Here is a 15,650-nt window from a genome sequence, read left to right on the forward strand (position 1 = left end):
TCAATGCGGGGGTGTGGTCGTGACAGAGCGGTGAAGTTGGGCGTCTCGCCATGCACACAAAAGTTGCTCTCACGTGCACATTCCTTGTCCAATCTCACTGAAATTCAATAGAGGTGATGAGGCTTTCATTCTGAACCAATGGATATGACAATCTTGGACGAACTCCATAGCGCCACCTAGATATTGACAAATACATTTTATGTCACATTCTGACCTGTATTTTCTCTTTGCTTTGTCCGACATTCATAAAATTACAACAGGAGATACTCATAAGGGTCTTCTCTCATCGTCTAAAGTTTCATGGGTGTACACCTGACGGTGCCTGCGCAAGCCACCACCAAACAGGAAGTGGTTGATTGCGTTGCAGTCAGATAATTAAAAATTCATAAAAAATCAGCCGTTTGTATCACGAGGCTGAGATTTCAGAATGAGATGCCTCATAAATATCTCCAACTTAGATATACAGCACTTGCATGGGTGAACAAAAACGGCTCAATAGCGCCACCTACCATGTTTGTTTTTGAGAGCCCCGCCATGTTCTTTAACATACAAGCTTGATTTTTACAGGACATGTTCATCAGATGAAAACCTACAAAAAAGTCTCTTGGTACCAAGCTGTCAGTTGCACAGGAAGTCTGCTATATTGGTGTCAATATGTCATTTTTGGTGTATTTTGGTCATTTGCAAGCCTCGTTCTAGAACGAACTCCTCCTAGAGATTTTTGAACAATGACTCCAAACTTTGGTTTTGTAAACTAGACACATGTCCAATATTAAATTGCGAAGCTTTTAAGTTTTTACGGTTGTTTGTGACCGTGGCGGCGCGTCAAAATTTGAGGTCGTTTCGAAATCACGCCATGAAAAGAAAAATGGCCATTACTCAGCCATAAATAATCTAATCTGATCCAAATTTGTTGTGCATGATTGTAGTCTGACTTTGAACACATCTGCAGTCGAAAAATCCGAAACAGGTGTAGCGCCACCTGTTGGCAACAGGAAATGACATGTTTTACTTGGAGCATCACTGCTCCAAGTAGGATGAGCCGACACACCTCAAAATGACGTCCACCTGTTGAAAAACCATTGAAGTTTACTCTGATAAAAAGCCATAACTTTCAATGCGGGGTGTGGTCTTGACAGAGCGGCAAAGTTGGGCGTCTCGCCATGCAGACAAATGTTGCTCTCATGTGCACATTCCTTGTCCAATCTCACTGAATTTCAATGGATATGATGAAGCTTCCATTCTGAACCCATGGATATGACAACTTTGGACGAGCTCTATAGCGCCACCTAGTTATTGCATGGGGCACATTGTGCCCTGTATTTTCTCTGTGCTTTGTCCGATGTGCATGAAATTAAAACTGGAGATACTCAGAAGGGTCCTCTCTCATCATCTCAAGTTTCATGGCTGCACATCTGACGGTGCCTGCGTAAGGCACTGCCAAACAGGAAGTGGTCGATTCCGTTGCAGTCATATAATCAAGCTTTATAGGAAATCAGCCGTTTGTCTCAGGAAGCTGAGATTTCAGAATTAGATGCGTCCTACAAAGCTCCACGTTTGAAAAGCAGCACTATACGTACGAGAAACATTTAACCACCTTAATCACCCTATTGTGCTAAAAGCAAATTTTTGGACATTTTGACTCAAGCAAATATTTTTATCATAACTTCTGTTTAGTTTATCAGCACCAAAATAAAAAATATTTACATTTATAAAATGAACTGGTCAACTCTAGGATTTTATTTATTCAATCTTACATCCTCAAGCTTTTCATCAGTCTCCCCTGCTGCAGGAGTGGAGTTAGCCCCCCCCCCCCCCCCCCAACCCCCGGCTGTGTGCTCACATGTAAATTAGCCAGGAGTGGCAGACAGAAAGTAGAACAGTTAGAAAGCCTAGTTCAACCCTAAAATACAGCATTTTCCTTTGTTTTGTTTGTCTTTTATACATCCTTAGCACTAATCATTGCTTTTTTATTCATCCAAAATACAATTAACTTTATATTTTATCTTTTTTTTTTTTTTACAAACAAAATATATGAATGTGCTCCAAAACAAAACCCAGTCTCAGTACACTCCTACAGATGTAACATCAGACAGTAAATGTCTCTTTTATGCTTTTTTAATCAATGCTGCAACTTCTTTTCATTTCCTTTCAATACATCCAATAAAATTAAACTACAATGACAACAAACACAACATATAGCAAATGTCTCTAAGAAGATTGTGTATATACAATATGTACCACCTTTAAACACCAAATAAATAACAAATCTTTCTAATAAAATCACAAAAAATGAAACACAAAATGTAAAACCCAAATTAGAAATTGCAATTTTAAAAAGATACATTTTTCAGCAGCTTTTCAAAATCAATCACATATTTTACTCTTCTGTGGATGAAACAAAGAAGTCCAGAATAATGTAGCCACTTCTCCAAAGTCTCTGTCACCTTCAGTTTTAAACAAAGTCTGTGAAAATCCATTATACATTGGTCACATGTATTCAGAGACCTGCTAAAAGTGCACAATTGTAAAAGCTCTTTTATATAGACAACTGTTTGTTTGCTTAGAGCTCTAAATATAAAAAAATGCTTTTCTATCACCTAGACACAGGTGGAGAACCACATCAACTGGATTAGTAACAGGGAAACATGTTTAGGTTTAAACTTACATCAATAGACAACATGAAGCTGTTCATCACATTTTTGACCTAAACATGTAAACACATCCTTGGCTCTGCGGTTAGGAAATTGTAATTGGGAATCTCTTCATACCAGGAGCCAGCCTGAACATTGGAACATCACCACAGTGCCCATCCAGACTGGGACAGCAACGGGGTCCACTTCACAGCCGTGAGGCTGCTATGTTTAACTCCAGCTGTCCCAGCAAGGGAGACAACTGCAGCAACATCCACTGACCAAGCTGGAAAGCCCTGGCAGAAAAGATCCCCACAAGAAAAACACTGGCTCAGGCAGGCTGGTCAATAAAAAAATATAGTTTTGCCAATGTCTTGCAGCTCGCAGATCAAGTGGTTTAGTTTTCCAGTAATGTCAGTCAAGAATACAAGTTCAGATTCACCATATTCATATTCACCATATTCAGCAGATATCTCCACCAATAGCACCTTAAAAATCCTGTTCTGTTTTGCTTTGCAGCTGAGGTTTTTTTTATGATTTTCACAATAGGAGTCATTATGTGTCCAGAGCCAATCACTTCTGCACATAAGGCCTACTGGTGAATGACGCAGCAGTAATGCAGACATTTTGGAAAGTCTGCGTCAGCTTTACAGCTTACAGTGAGTGATGAAACCTGTCTGCAGTCACTGCTACTGGCTTTTCTAATGGTACCTTTTTCTGCACAAAAACTCCTTCACCGTGTTATACATTTCAACTCCTCTTGTAGTTGTCTGTTAGGGCAGATGTGTCAGGAGTTCTTCTCTTGTGGAAACCAAAGGCTATGCTGTACTGTTGCCGTCCACAGACTCATCACACTGGACGTAAACCCTCTGCACTTTGCAAGATCCCGGTCCAGCTAATTGGCCAAGTTATCAGACATAGCTGACACTCATCTAGACATTGTAGTGGAAATTGAATGAGTTCTATTGTTCTCATTCTTAGGAACAGTGATAGCAATTATCATCATTGCTTGTTTCTTAATCTGATAAAAACCTTCTTCTACTTGATGAGAAATTGAGCAGGTCTAAACGAGGCTTAGATTTAAGAATTTTTTTCATGCTATATGCATAAGTCTTTGTCCTTTAAGGAAACAGATTACAGTCCCCCCCCCCCCCCCCCACAGGCTGCTGTCATATTAACATTATCTTGGAGCTCCAGAATGGACAAGAAAAAACAACGAGAATGGCTCAAGCAGGGCGTTGCTCACGGGGCGGTCGCTCGTGCAAATTTCGTATTTTACAGGAGATTGGCATGGGTGCACAAAAACGGCTCGACAGCGCCACCTACAGTGACATTTGTCCCGAGCCCCCGCATATGCTTTGACATACAAGCTTGATTTTTTCAGGGCATGTTCATCAGATGGAAACCTACAAAAAAGTCTGTAGGTACCAAGCTGTCAGTCGCACAGGAAGTCTGCTATATTGATGTCAATATGTCATTTTTGCTCTATTTTGGACATTTGCAGGCCTCCTTCTAGAACGAACTCCTCCTAGAGATTTGTGAATAATGACTCCAAACTTTGGTTTTGTAAACTAGACACATGTCCGATGTTAAATTGCAAAGCTTTTAAGTTTTTACAGAAGTTTGTGACCGTGGCGGCGCGTAGAAATTCGACCTTGTTTCGAAAACACGCCATGAAAAGAAAAATGGCCATTACTCAGCCATGCATAATCCAATCTGATCAAAAATTGATATGCATGATTGTAGTCTGACTCTGAACACATCTGCAGTGAAAGAATCTGGAAAAAGTGTAGCGCCACCTGCTGGCAAGAGGAAATGACATGTTTTACTTGGAGCATCACTGCTCCGAGTAGGATGAGCCGACACACCTGAAAATGACGTCCACCTGTTGAAAAGCCATTGAAGTTTACTCTGACAAAAAACCATAACTTTCAATGCGGGGGTGTGGTCGTGACAGAGCGGCAAAGTTGGGCGTCTCGCCATGCACACAAAAGTTGCTCTCACGTGCACATTCCTTGTCCAATCTCACTGAAATTCAATGGATATGATGAAGCTTCTATTCTGAACCCATGGATATGACAATCTTGGACGAGCTCTATAGCGCCACCTAGTTATTGCATGGGGCACATTCAGCCCTGTATTTTCTCTTTGCTTTGTCCGATGTGCATGAAATTAAAACTGGAGATACTCAGAAGGGTCCTCTCTCATCATGTAAAGTTTCATGGGTGTACACCTGACGGTGCCTGCGTAACAGGAAGTGGTCGATTATGTGCACCCAAATAATAGAAATTTATTATAAATCAGCCGTTTGTCTCAGGAAGCTGAGATTTCAGAATTAGATGCCTTTAATAACCTCCAGCTTTGATATGTAACACTATAGGGTCTACGAGAAACTTCATCACTTGATTTTTTTAATGAAATTTTGGACTGAACAAAGATTTTTAGCATAAATTCTGTTTAGGTTATCAGCACCAAGAATTCAACTTTCATAGGCATTTATGTGCTACTCCTTCCTAAAAAAATTCAGAATGATTGAAGTTACAGGTGAACTTTTAGAGAACATTTCATCCAAAAAGGTCCGAAAACGTCTTTTTAGGCAAAACTACAAACACCTATTTTTTTTCATAACTTAATCATCATATATCAACACCATTTATTTTTTTAAATGTAGGGATCTGTGTTTGCTGCCTTCCATATTTTTTTCAGAAGTCCAGGTGAAACAGATGATTTTAAAAAAATCCTGATTCATCCCAAAACCTGTGCTTTTTCCGTCTGGACTCCAAACAAGTGTGTTTTAAAATTACTTATGCTTCAAATATCCACACCAAGTTTAACACGCATATAGCTGAACATGTCTAAATGCTTCTTGAATATTCTTTACAGATATAAAATGAACTGGTCAACTGTAGGATGTCATTTCCTCTTACATGGTTCAGTCTTTTCCTCATGCTGCAGCCTGCTCCTCAATCTTTCCTGTTGCTGGAGTCAAATTTCACCCCCCCCCCCCCACACACACACACACACACACACACCAGCTGCCTGTTTATATGCTAACTAACCCAGAAGTGAGGTGACAATAGTTTAGACACAAGAGGGAGGGCAGACTGCTTTTTCATTTGTTTTGTATGTCTTTCATAGATTTTTATGAATAATCATTGCTTTTCTAGTCATGTAAAATGCAATTAACTTAATATTTTATCTTTTTTTTTTTTACAAACAAAACATATGAATGTGCTCCAAAACAAAACCCAACTCTCAGTACAGTTCTACAGATGTAACATAAGACTTAGACAGTAAATGTCTCTTCTATCCTTTTTTAATCAATGCTGCAACTTCTTTTCCTTAATATAAATCCAATGAAATTAAACTACAAAACCAAAAAACACAACCTATAGCAAATTTCTCTAAATAAATTATGTGTATATACAATATGTAGCACTTTTAAACAAAATAATAACAAATCCTTCCAATACAAGCACAGAAAAATGGAACACAAAATTTAAAACCCAAATTTGAAATGGCAATTTTAAAAAGATAATTTTTTCAGCCTGCTAAAAGTGCACAATTGTAAAAGCTCTTTTATATAGACAACTGTTTGGTTGCTTAGAGCTCTAAATATAAAAACAATGCCTTTATGGACGTGGCACGGATGGCACGGATGTTCAGCAGGGTAAACCCCAGGAAAGCGGCGGGACCTGATGGAGTTCCCGGAAAGGTTCTGCGGGCCTGCGCCGATCAACTCTCCCAGGTCTTCACAAAAATCTTCAACCTGTCGCTAGCTCAGGCTTTCATCCCTGCTTGCCTGAAGTCATCCACTATCATCCCGATACCCAAAAAGTCCTCATCCACAGCCTTCCTCACGGACTTCCGCCCAGTTGCACTCACTGCTGTCATCACAAAGTGTCTGGAGCGGCTGCTCCTGGGACACATCAAAGACTCCCTCCCTCCAATCTTCGTCCCCCACCAGTTTGCAGAACAGAACAGATCCACCCCCACTCTACATCGATGGAAACTGTGTGGAGAGGGTCCACAGCTTCACCCTCCTGGGCACCACCATCTCTGCTGACCTCACATGGTCTAACAACACCATGACTGTCATCAGGAAGGCCCAGCAACGCCTGCACTTCCTGAGAAAACTTAGGAGGAACGACGTCAGCCAGGAGCTGCTGGTAACGTTCTACCGCTCAACCATTGAGAGCATTCTGTCCTATGGCATCACAGTGTGGTTTTCCCACTGCACTGAAGCAGAACGGCAGAGTCTCCAGAGAGTGGTAAAGACAGCGCAGAGGATCATCGGCTGCCCCCTCCCCTCACTGAAGGACATTTACCAGTCTCGCTGCATCAGCAGAGTGACTAGCATCACCACTAACTCCACCCATTCTGCTTTCCCTCTGTTTGAACTGCTGCCCTCTGGAAGGAGGTACAGGTCCATCAGAACCAGGACAAACAGACTAAGAAACAGCTTTTTTCCATAGGCAATTATCATACGGAATGCACATACGTCCACCAACCACACCTCACTCTAATTTTACTACAATGCGTGCAATATCCTGACTGTCTAACCGGGTCACTGTGCAATAACTTGATATTTATTAAGCTGTGCTCACAGCAACTCATGTAATTCCTTTCTATTTTATTCACAAATATTTAATATTTAACAGTTTCTGTCCATATTGTTCATTTTTTGTTAAGAGTTGTAAATACAGTATTTCTTTTTCTATTCTATTTTTATTTTTATTTTATGTAACTCCTTCACTCCAAGGCTGCTGCAATTTCATTGTATCCCCATGTACAATGACAATAAACGATTCTGATTCTGATTATATCACTTAGACACAGATGGAGAACCATATCAACTGGATTGGTAACAGCAACAACCACCGACCAAGCCGGCAAGCCCTGGCAGAAAAGATCCCCACAAGAAACACTGCAGGCTGTTCCATAAAAAATATAGTTTTACCATTGCCTTGCAGATCACAGTTGAAGTGGTTTAGTTTTCCTAAAAAAATTCAGAATGATTGAAGTTACAGGTGAACTTTTAGACAACATTTGATCCAAAAAGGTCCGAAAACGTCTTTTTAGGCAAAACTGCAAACACCTATTTTTTTGCATAACTTATCTTTCAAATATCAGCACAAAAAAATTAAAAACGGTAGAGATCTGTGTTTGCTGCCTTCCATATTTTTTTCAGACTTAAAAGTGTAACAGATGATTTATAAAAAATCCTTTTTCATCCAAAAACCTGTGTTAAATCTGTCTAGACTCCAAACAAACATTTTTTTATGGTAACTTATGTTTCAACAATCGACACCAATTTTCACACACCTATAGCTGAACATGTCCCATAGCTCCCTGAATATTTTCATAGATATACAATGAACTGGTCATTCTAACATCTAGCATTCTAACATCTAACATCTTACATGTCAAAGCCTCTCTCAGCCTGGCTCTGCTGAAGGAGTCGTGTTACAACCCCGCCCCCTCCTGCTGGGACCCCTGCTATGTAAATTAGCAAGCAGTGAACAGAGAGATGAGGAGTAAGAATGGCCATTACTCAGGCATGCATAATCCAAAGACAGCCAGTTAAACACTGAAAGACATATTTTTCGGTATGTCTTTCATACATCTTTAGTATTAAAAACTCTCCAAGATGAATGTGCCTGACTCCACCTGCAGGTGGATCACAGACTTCCTGACGGACAGACAGCAGTATGTGAGGCTGGGGAAGCTCGTCTCAGATACTCGGACCACAAGCACCGGATCCCCCCAGGGCTGTGTCCTTTCACCCCTGTTACTCTCCCTGTACACAAACAGCTGCACAGCTGGTCACCTGTCTGTCAAACTCCTGAAGTTTGCTGACGACACCACACTCATCGGCCTCATCTCTGACGGAGATGAGTTGGCCTACAGGAGTGAAATAGCCAGGCTGGTGTCATAGTGCAGCGCTAACAACCTGGAGCTTAATGCTCTGAAGACAGTGGAGATGACAGTGGACTTCAGGAAGGCCCCAGCCCCCCTCCCCCCTGTCATCCTCTGTGACTCCCCGGTGACCTCTGTGGAGTCCTTCTGCTTCCTGGGAACCATCATCAGCCAGGACCTCAAGTGGGAGCAGAACATCAGCTCCATCACTAAGAAGGTCCAGCAGAGGATGTACTTCCTGAGGCAGCTGAAGAAGTTTCACCTCCCTGAAAAGATGCTGGTAGACTTCTACGATGCCATCATCGAATCCACCCTCACGTCCTCCATCACAGTCTGGTTCGCTGCGGCCACGGCCAGAGACAAGGCCAAGCTGCAACGCGTCATCCACTCAGCAGAGAAGGTGATCGGCTGCCACCTCCCGTCTCTCCAGGAGCTGCACATCTCCAGGACCTGGAGGCGGGCAGCCAGGATTGTAGCCAACCCCTCTCATCCAGGACATAATCTCTTTCGGCCCCTCCCTTCTGGCAAGAGGCTCCGGTCCATCAGGACCAGGACCTCGCGCCACAAGAACAGCTTCTTCCCCACTGCAGCCAGCCTGCTGAACAGAACCCCAACTCCCCCAGGTGACCCCCCCTCCACCCCCCGCCCACCAAAGGACTGTCGGTGCCACTTACAGGCCCCACCATCCCAGCCCATCTGTGCTCCCACTTTAATTCACCTTACTCTACTGTATATAGTGTGTTGTTGTTGTTAACTTAATTTTTAACTTATTCTTAATTGCACTATACACCAAGTCAAATTCCTCGTTTTGTAAAGTGCGCTCTACTGAACCTGGCAATAAAACTTTTTCTGATTTCTGATTCTGATTCTGATTCTATTAATCATTGTTTTTTATTCATTCAAAATGCAATTAAATCAATATTTTATCTTTTTTCTTTTCCTTTTTCTTTTTTTTTATCTCTTATATCCTTTTTTATAATCAATGTTTGAACTTCTTTTCCTTTCTATTGTCATGGTTTCAGTTTGTTGTCTTGTTTTTCGCTTTAGTTCTTGTTCTGTCTTGTTTGGTTATGTTTCCTGTTTTATTTTGAAAGGTTTCCTGTCTTGTCATGTTTCTTGAGTTTTACTTCCTTTGGTCCCCATCTGCCCTAATCGTGTTCACCTGTGTCTTGTCTGCCCTGTCTGTATATAAGTCTTGTCTCTCCCTTCCTCCTGTGCTGGTCCATTAACTTCTGCTCATGTTGATCACGTCTTCTTGTCTGGCGTCCATGTCCCTTGCCATGCCACAGTAAGTTTTTGTTTTTAGTTTTGTCATCCTGCTCTGCAGCGCTTTTTGTTAGTTAAATAAACCCACTTGCCCTGAACCCGTTTGCCTCCCGTCTCTGCGCCTGGGTCCTACCTGCTCTCGAGCCTCCCCCCCACACGACATCTATACATCCAATGAAATTAAACTACAAATCAACAAACACAACTGATAACAAATGTCTCTAAAAAATGATGTGTATATTTGCAGAACCTTAAAAACACCAAACAAATAACAAATGCTTCCCAATTAAAGCACAAAAAATGGAACACAAAATGTAAAACCCAAGTTAGAAATTGCAATTTGAAAAAGATACTTTTTTCAGCAGCTTTTCAAAATCAATCACCAATTCTACTCTTCTGTGGATGAAACAAAGAACTCCAGAACAATGAAGCCATTTCTCTAAGTCTCTCTCACCTTCAGTTTTAAACAAGGTCTGTGAAAACCCACCATACATTGGTCACATGAACTCAGAGACCTGCTAAAAGTGCACAATTGTAAAAGCTCTTTTATATAGACAACTGTTTGTTTGCTTAGAGCTCTAAATATAAAAAAAAATGCTTTTCTATCACCTAGACACAGATGGAGAACCATATCAACTGGATTAATAACAGGGTGGCATGTTTAGGTTTAAACTTACATCAAAAGACAACATGAAGCTGTCCATCACATTTTTGACCTAAACATGTAAACACATCCTTGGCTCTGCGGTTAGGAAATGGTATTTGGGAATCTCTTTATACCAGGAGCCAGCCTGGCCATTGGAACATCGCCACAGTGCCCATCCAGACTGGGACAGCAACGGGGTCCACTTCAGAGCCGTGAGCTGCTGTGTTTAACTCCAGCTGTCCCAGCAAGGTAGACAACTGCAGCAACATCCACTGACCAAGCTGACAAGCCCTGGCAGAAAAGATCCCCACAAGAAAAACACTGGCTCAGGCAGGCTGGTCAAAAAAAAATAGTTTTGCCATTGTCTTGCAGCTCGCAGATCAAGTGGTTTAGTTTTCCAGTAATGTCAGTCAAGAATGCAAGTTCAGATTCACAATGTTCATATTCACCATATTCAACAGACATCTCCTCCAATAGCACCTTAAAAATCCTGTGCTGTTTTGCTTTGCAGCTGAGGTTGTTTACGATTTTCAGAATAAGAGTCATTATATGTCCAGAGCCAATCACTTCTGCACATAAGGCCTGCTGGTGAATGACGCAGCAGTAATGCAGACATTTTGGAAAGTCTGGGTCAGCTTTACAGTGAGTGATGAAACCTGTTTGTCTATTGATCATAGCAGGAGTCCCATCTGCAGTCACTGCTACCAGCTTTTCTAATTGTACCTTTTTCTGCACAAAAACTCCTTCACCGTGTTATACATTTCAACTCCTCTTGTAGTTGTCTGTTAGGGCAGATGTGTCAGGAGTTCTTCTCTTGTGGAAACCAAAAGCTATGCTGTACTGTTGCCGTCCACAGACTCATCACACTGGACGTTAAACCACCTGCACTTTGTAAGATCCCGGTCCAGCTAATTGGCCAAGTTATCAGACATAGCTGACACTCATCTAGACATTGTAGTGGAAATTGAATGAGTTCTATTGTTCTCATCCTTAGGGACAGTGATAGCAATTATCATTGCTTGTTTCTTAATCTGATAAAACCTTCTTCTACTTGATGAGAAAATGAGCAGGTCTAAACGAGGCTTAGATTTAAGAATTTTTTTCATGCTATATGCAAAAGTCTTTGTCCCTTAAGGCAACAGATTACAGCCCCCCCCCCCAGGCTGCTGTCGTATTAACAATAGCTTGGAGCTCCAGAATGGACAAGAAAAAACGACGAGAATGGCTCGAGCAGGGCGTTGCTCACGGGGCGGTCGCTCGTGCCATGCGGTCGCACGTGCTCGGGCCCGCTAAATGCTACTTGTAGCTTTAATTTGTTTTTATGTTTCAAAATGTTCAGACTTCCACAAACTTTTTTGTGTGTGAAATTATTTTGTTTAGACTTTGTCCCTTTTTTGTGACTTGTCATCTTATTTAGCAGTTTTCTTCCACGGATTGAGCGGATTTCCCCAGACATTAAATACCTTTTCAAAACATGTGTATTACATATATTCAAGAGATGATATATGTGAACTGGTGTGTGTAATGTTTACATTATGGTATTAAATACATTTTCATCAAAAACATTTCCTGGATGTTCTTCTCGTCATTTGTTGAAATAGACTAAAATAAAAAAAAATAACTGCTTTAATGTACTTTTTATTGGGTCATAAAAAATTCAAACAAAAACACACCACCCAATTATAACCCAACATAAAGGAATTATCTGTCAACACTTTAAGACAAAATTCAACAAACCTTGAATGAAAAAGGACAGTTTTAGGATTAATATAACCATTACCAGGTAAAAAATACAGTTATAAACATAATTGTTAATTCATATTGTCTGCTCTTAAGAAAACTCTACGCAGGTAAAATAGGAATGAGTGAACAAATTTTCACTTTGAACAGAAAAAGTTGAACTTCTCCTCATCATGTTTCTTGAACCACTTGTGTTCTCCTCCTGTCTGCATGGCTCCTGACATGTCACACTCATTCACCTGTCCAGGTGAAGCCCAGTTCTTGTAGTGGACCACCTCGTCACTGACCCAGAACCAGAACCCCAGAGTGCAGGTGTAGCGCAGTCCAGTCCACACAAAGGGAGAGGAGGCATTCTTGGTTTTCTCCTGGACCCATCTCTGTTCATCCATGTTAGTGATGGTGACCAGGTCATGGTGGTGATGTCTGCAGTAGTATAAGGCCTCCTCCCAGGATCTGTTCTCTTTGATCAGGATCACATGATCTGAAGGAGAAAAACATGCATGAAACCAGGTCATTTTTTCTTAATGTATATTGATGTTTGCTGTGAAACATTTAATGATTACAGGATGGATGTGCTGATCACATTGTGACAGTTTCTCACCTTCATAACAGAAGAAGGGTTTATTATTATTCTTAGTTTTTGACATTCCTGATTGAGTTAACATGGTATAATTATGATCATCTTTATCATCATAATTGTTTTCATCCCACTGTCTGAAAGAGAAACTGCTGCCATTGGACCACTCCCAGTCATCATTGAATAAACCGATGTAAACAAAATCAAAAGATTTAGAGTCAATGGTTTTGTTCAGTTGTTCATCTCGTAGCTGCTGCAGTCCACTGACCAGGTCAGTGTGTTTGTCCCTGCAGAACCTCTGAGCTTCAAACCAGGTCTTTACTTCTTTAATGAAGTAAAATCTCTCAGATGTGTCGCTGTCTATTAAACAAAGAAATAAAACAAGCAAACATACAAACTTTCATCAAAAACTATTTTTCTCAAGCAGGAACATATTTTGCAGCCTAAACACTTTTTTTTAAAACTAGATACCATGTTTTTGTTTACAGACGTTTATGTTCAAAGAAAACGAAGCAGTGTTCTCACCGTTATAGCAAATGAAAGATTTATTAGCACCACACTCATGATCCACCCATGTGAGGTCTTTCCTTATAGCCCCACAATACTGGTCATGTGTGCTAGATTCACCAAAACCCCAGTTAGTTTCATTGAACTCCAGTCCAGGCAGAGACCAGTGCCACTTCCTGTTTGTTGTTTGGGGCCGTTGCAGGCCGATCCACGCTCCTGTATTTGGAACATTGTTCTTTGCTGCTTCCCTGAGCCTCTTCATGTCTGTCATGTTAGTCACTGTGGCCAGGTCAGTGTGATGTTGGATGCAGTACTGCTGAGCCTCCTCCCAGGTCTCTGGTGTATTCAGGTATTTATACTCATATAGCTGACCTGTGATGGACCAAGACTGAGCTGAAAAACACAACAGTGAGACAGTTAATGACAACACAAACTTTCAACCTCATTAAAATAAAACACTTTAAGATCAGAAATGTTCTTACCCATCAGAATGAGCAGAATCAGATTCCATTGCATGTCTGCTCTGTCAGACTGATTACCAGTTTGACTTTAGTGTTTCTTCATCCAGCTGAGTTAAAGAGCAAAATCAGAACCAGACACATTAGCTGCAACAGTTCTATTTCCATAAGTAAAAATTGTATTCTGATTATTTATAAGGTTAATCTCTGGTTAAAAGGGATACGACTCATTCAGATTCAGCAGAACAAATGTTTCATTTCTCGTAGAAAACTCAAATGGACAGAAAAGAGGCCTTTTTAGTTCCTCAAGTAATGTTGCTAATAAACAGGAAAATATACTTGGAAAGAGAACAAATATGGCCTATGGAGCTTTGTAGATCTTCAAGAGCTACAATAAAAACGTTCAAAGACTCCTAAGCACCAGAAGTACTCTGGATCATCTCATTACAAACCAACATTAATTGATGGTAAATTGAAAACAATTTGAATCTGAACAGTTTCATCAGTTTGCATTGATTTTTATAAATAATCACTCGATAATAGATTGTTTGGACACATTACTTTAAATTTGTAAGCAAAGTAGAAACTTACGTGTGCCGTGCTTCCTGGACGAGGATGTTTGGTTGACTGACACTCAGCACTGTTCAGCACTGCTCTCACATAATCATCCTTTCAGACTTTCACATATCTGTTGATGCCACACCTCTTACAGCATTTGAATTGTATAAACATGATGCATGCTTTCATGGACTTTATTTATTGATAAGAAAACATCATGGTTTAAGACCCTCAGTGTTACGAGACAAAGAAGCAAAAAGAAAGTAAGTGATGTGATGACAATTCAGAAAATAAATTGTGCTCTGGTTATAGGAATAGTCTTATTTATGTCAAGTAACAATATTAAAAAGTAGAAAAAGTAGGATGAAAAAAGTTTTTTTGGGTTTCAGTGGTTTAATTGTCATGCCGCTTTTGAAAACCGGGAAACAATCTGGTGTTAATAATTATTTGTGATCTGTGATTAATTCTTAATTTCTTTAATTGGAATCGACCCTAAAAAGCGTAATTTCTAAGAATTTTCATTTAAATTCATGACATTACTGTAGAGTAAAATAACTACTACTACTACTAAGAAAGTGCCTTCATGAAGTTTTTTTTAATATAACAGACTTCAAAACTTCACGTCTCAACCAACAAGGGGTACTCCCCCCCCCTAATCTCGAACAAAATCATAAAAAATAAAAAAATAAAAATAAAAACATCAGCTCCAGAGTGCTCTAATTTAACACATAAAACAGTAGAAACACTTTTCTGAGTAATCCAAAAAATATTTACCACAAACTATTAATTAATAACATAATATATGTTGACTTACCTGATTCCACAGTTTACCATCTAACACAATCAGCCCTTTACGTACCCCATCAGTCTATTATAACAAACACCTTGTCCAGCTTTATCCATTACTAAGATAATAGATGTGGCTTTGTTTTGGGTTGGTTCTGTTAAAAACGACAAAGTCAAACATTGATAAGATCACAGCAGTGAAGAATTGCGTGCTACGTATCAGGATTGACTGAATGACAGGGACACAGACCTGCACTGAGAGTGATTTAAGACTTGTTTTCAGCTGAGTACAAATAATTATAAAATAATAATGAATTTTATTTCAATCGCCTTTCAGGTCACCCTTGCTGTACAAGGTTAAAAATAAGGAAAAAATAGAACAAATAATCTGTAAGAAATTAACAGAGTAAAACATGAATAAACAAAGATAAACATCAATAATACGTAATAAAAACAGGATTGAAAAACAACAGACAAAATCGCATTAAGTTGTGTTAACTGAATGGATTAACTGTATGATTGCTTGAAGAGATGAGTCTTGAGTTTGGATTTGAACAGTG

The 15,650-nt window shown here is 40.1% G+C and overlaps 1 protein-coding gene across 2 annotated transcripts; it reads right to left on the bottom strand.

The window, feature by feature from the left end:
- Positions 1-12,088: 12,088 nt before the first annotated feature.
- On the bottom strand, positions 12,089-15,307 carry LOC105356463 (C-type mannose receptor 2-like). 2 transcript variants are annotated; one of them, XM_023966385.2, is made up of 5 exons: positions 14,338-15,307; positions 13,771-13,846; positions 13,307-13,681; positions 12,806-13,141; positions 12,089-12,685 (listed from the first exon to the last, which is right to left on the bottom strand). In XM_023966385.2, the coding sequence occupies exons 2-5, from the start codon at positions 13,802-13,804 to the stop codon at positions 12,342-12,344; spliced, it is 1,089 nt and encodes a 362-aa protein (XP_023822153.1). In that variant the 5' UTR covers positions 13,805-13,846; positions 14,338-15,307; the 3' UTR covers positions 12,089-12,341. The 2 variants fall into 2 exon arrangements, with proteins under 2 accessions (XP_023822153.1, XP_078792456.1); XM_078936330.1 differs by having other exon boundaries at positions 13,771-13,856.
- Between the last annotated feature and the right edge of the window lie 343 nt (positions 15,308-15,650).

The sequence above is a fragment of the Oryzias latipes genome, chromosome 18 (assembly GCF_053564925.1).
Source record: "Oryzias latipes strain Hd-rR chromosome 18, Olatipes_Hd-rR_3.1".
In the NCBI taxonomy this organism is placed as follows: domain Eukaryota; kingdom Metazoa; phylum Chordata; class Actinopteri; order Beloniformes; family Adrianichthyidae; genus Oryzias; species Oryzias latipes.